Source organism: Sinocyclocheilus grahami, unplaced genomic scaffold (genome assembly GCF_001515645.1).
Source record: "Sinocyclocheilus grahami isolate Dianchi unplaced genomic scaffold, SAMN03320097.WGS_v1.1 scaffold33392.1, whole genome shotgun sequence".
Taxonomy (NCBI): Eukaryota; Metazoa; Chordata; class Actinopteri; order Cypriniformes; family Cyprinidae; genus Sinocyclocheilus; species Sinocyclocheilus grahami.
The window spans coordinates 1-1,813 of record NW_015521832.1 but is presented as its reverse complement, the minus strand read 5'-3'; the positions used below and the strand labels follow the sequence as shown (position 1 = coordinate 1,813).

General features: G+C 33.5%; 1 protein-coding gene across 1 annotated transcript; it reads left to right on the top strand.

The window, feature by feature from the left end:
* Window positions 1-54: 54 nt before the first annotated feature.
* Window positions 55-1,163, top strand: LOC107580436 (atrial natriuretic peptide receptor 1-like; the record flags this gene model as incomplete). Its single annotated transcript, XM_016266143.1, has 3 exons — window positions 55-123; window positions 669-843; window positions 1,065-1,163. Coding segments are annotated over 3 exons (343 nt in total), but the record flags the coding sequence as incomplete, so codon positions are not given.
* Between the last annotated feature and the right edge of the window lie 650 nt (window positions 1,164-1,813).

Below are 1,813 nucleotides of genomic sequence, written 5' to 3'. Positions count from 1 at the left end.
GTTGTTTTTAATATTTCACTCTAAAGATTTTAGGTGGATGTGTCTCTCTTTTAGGTCGTCACTCTCCTCAATGACCTCTACACCTGCTTTGATGCCATTATAGATAATTTTGATGTTTACAAGGTATTGCCACCTCATACCTGACCGCATATTTGCCCTAGACAGCTGTATAAAGTGTATCTTTTGCAAACAAATAATATTTATTCCTCATTTCATTTTTTTTCTGTTTGGAGTTAACAGTTTTAACTTTACAAACTTACTAAACCTTAAGAAAACATGAAAAAATCTTATATTTTTGATAATTGTAAGAGGGCTTTATTTAATTATTTTTGCATTAGAATTTTATGAGACATTTTAACTTAAAGGGACATGATCCATGAAGTATTGATTAAAAAAGTAATTAAAAAAAGAATGATCAATATGTTAATAAATCTTGAATGAAAACTAATAGAAAAATTTGTATTTTCATATCCCTTAATGGGTATTTTTGCTTTTAGTGAAATTTCATATTGCAAAAAGTGTCATTAAAATACAATTAAGACCTATTCACCTCTAGTAACTCTCTTTAAAACATTCACTGTATTTAATACGAAACCAAAATCTTCTTTGTTTGTGCCGAGAAGAATCATTACCTCATGCTATGGTGGTTTTGTTTCTTATTGGCTCAGGTGGAGACAATAGGTGATGCCTACATGGTGGTTTCAGGATTGCCGGTACGGAACGGGAAACTGCACGGTCGTGAGATTGCACGCATGTCCCTTGCTCTATTGGAGGCTGTCAAAACATTTAAGATTCGCCACCGACCTGATGAGCAGCTCAAATTACGAATCGGCATTCACAGTGGTAAGAATGATAGCTTCAAAGCTTACTTAAGTTGAACTAGACTTTAACATACTGATGGCAGAAACTGACAGAGATTCGTAATGAGCTTTGTTAATCTATACTCTCCTCCATACAGACGTACTTTTCAAACTCTCCCATAGAATAGAACAATTTTTATATTTATATTTTTCAATTATATTTGCATGCATCATTTTGAATAGCATTTCCCATGTGTGTTTCAGGTCCTGTGTGTGCAGGCGTAGTTGGACTGAAGATGCCTCGGTACTGTCTTTTTGGAGATACAGTGAACACATCTTCTCGTATGGAGTCGAATGGAGAACGTAAGAACCCACTGTTCCCAATCCCACCAAATAGTAACTTGTGCTTATAACCATAGAGACTGTAAAGGTCAAGAGTTCAGGTCCGTTTTTAAAGGGTTAGTGGTTTGAGCAAGATTCTATACTAGGGTATAAGTTAAGGTTTAAGACCAGGTTTCATTTCTATTAGAGATTTGGGATAGAAAAGAAAAATTTCAATCAATTTATTGATTTTTTTAAAAATGTTATTCCTAAATTATCTTTTTTGAACATCTGCTTCAATATTTGAGCACAGAGCTGCTTCTTCAGATGTTGCATTATCAACACCAGTTTTCCATAAATTTACAATCATTCACGAAGCAAAAAATAAATTTGAAAAGATTCCATTGTAATTCAGATTTAATTATTTCCCCCACCACCTATTTCCCCATATAATTGCTGCCAGATAAATGAGAACTATCAGTGTTAGATAACACTTGACAAAAGCAAAACAAATTGCAATCAGGAAAGGAATGAATTGTAAGCGTTTCTAATTTATTTCTCACAGGAGAAGATTAACATATACAGTACTGTGCAAAAGTCTTAGGCCATTAGTATTTTGACCAACAAAAAATGATTTTAAGCCAGTCATTTCTATCTCTTGCTGTAGTGTGTCAGTAGGAAATATCAGTTTA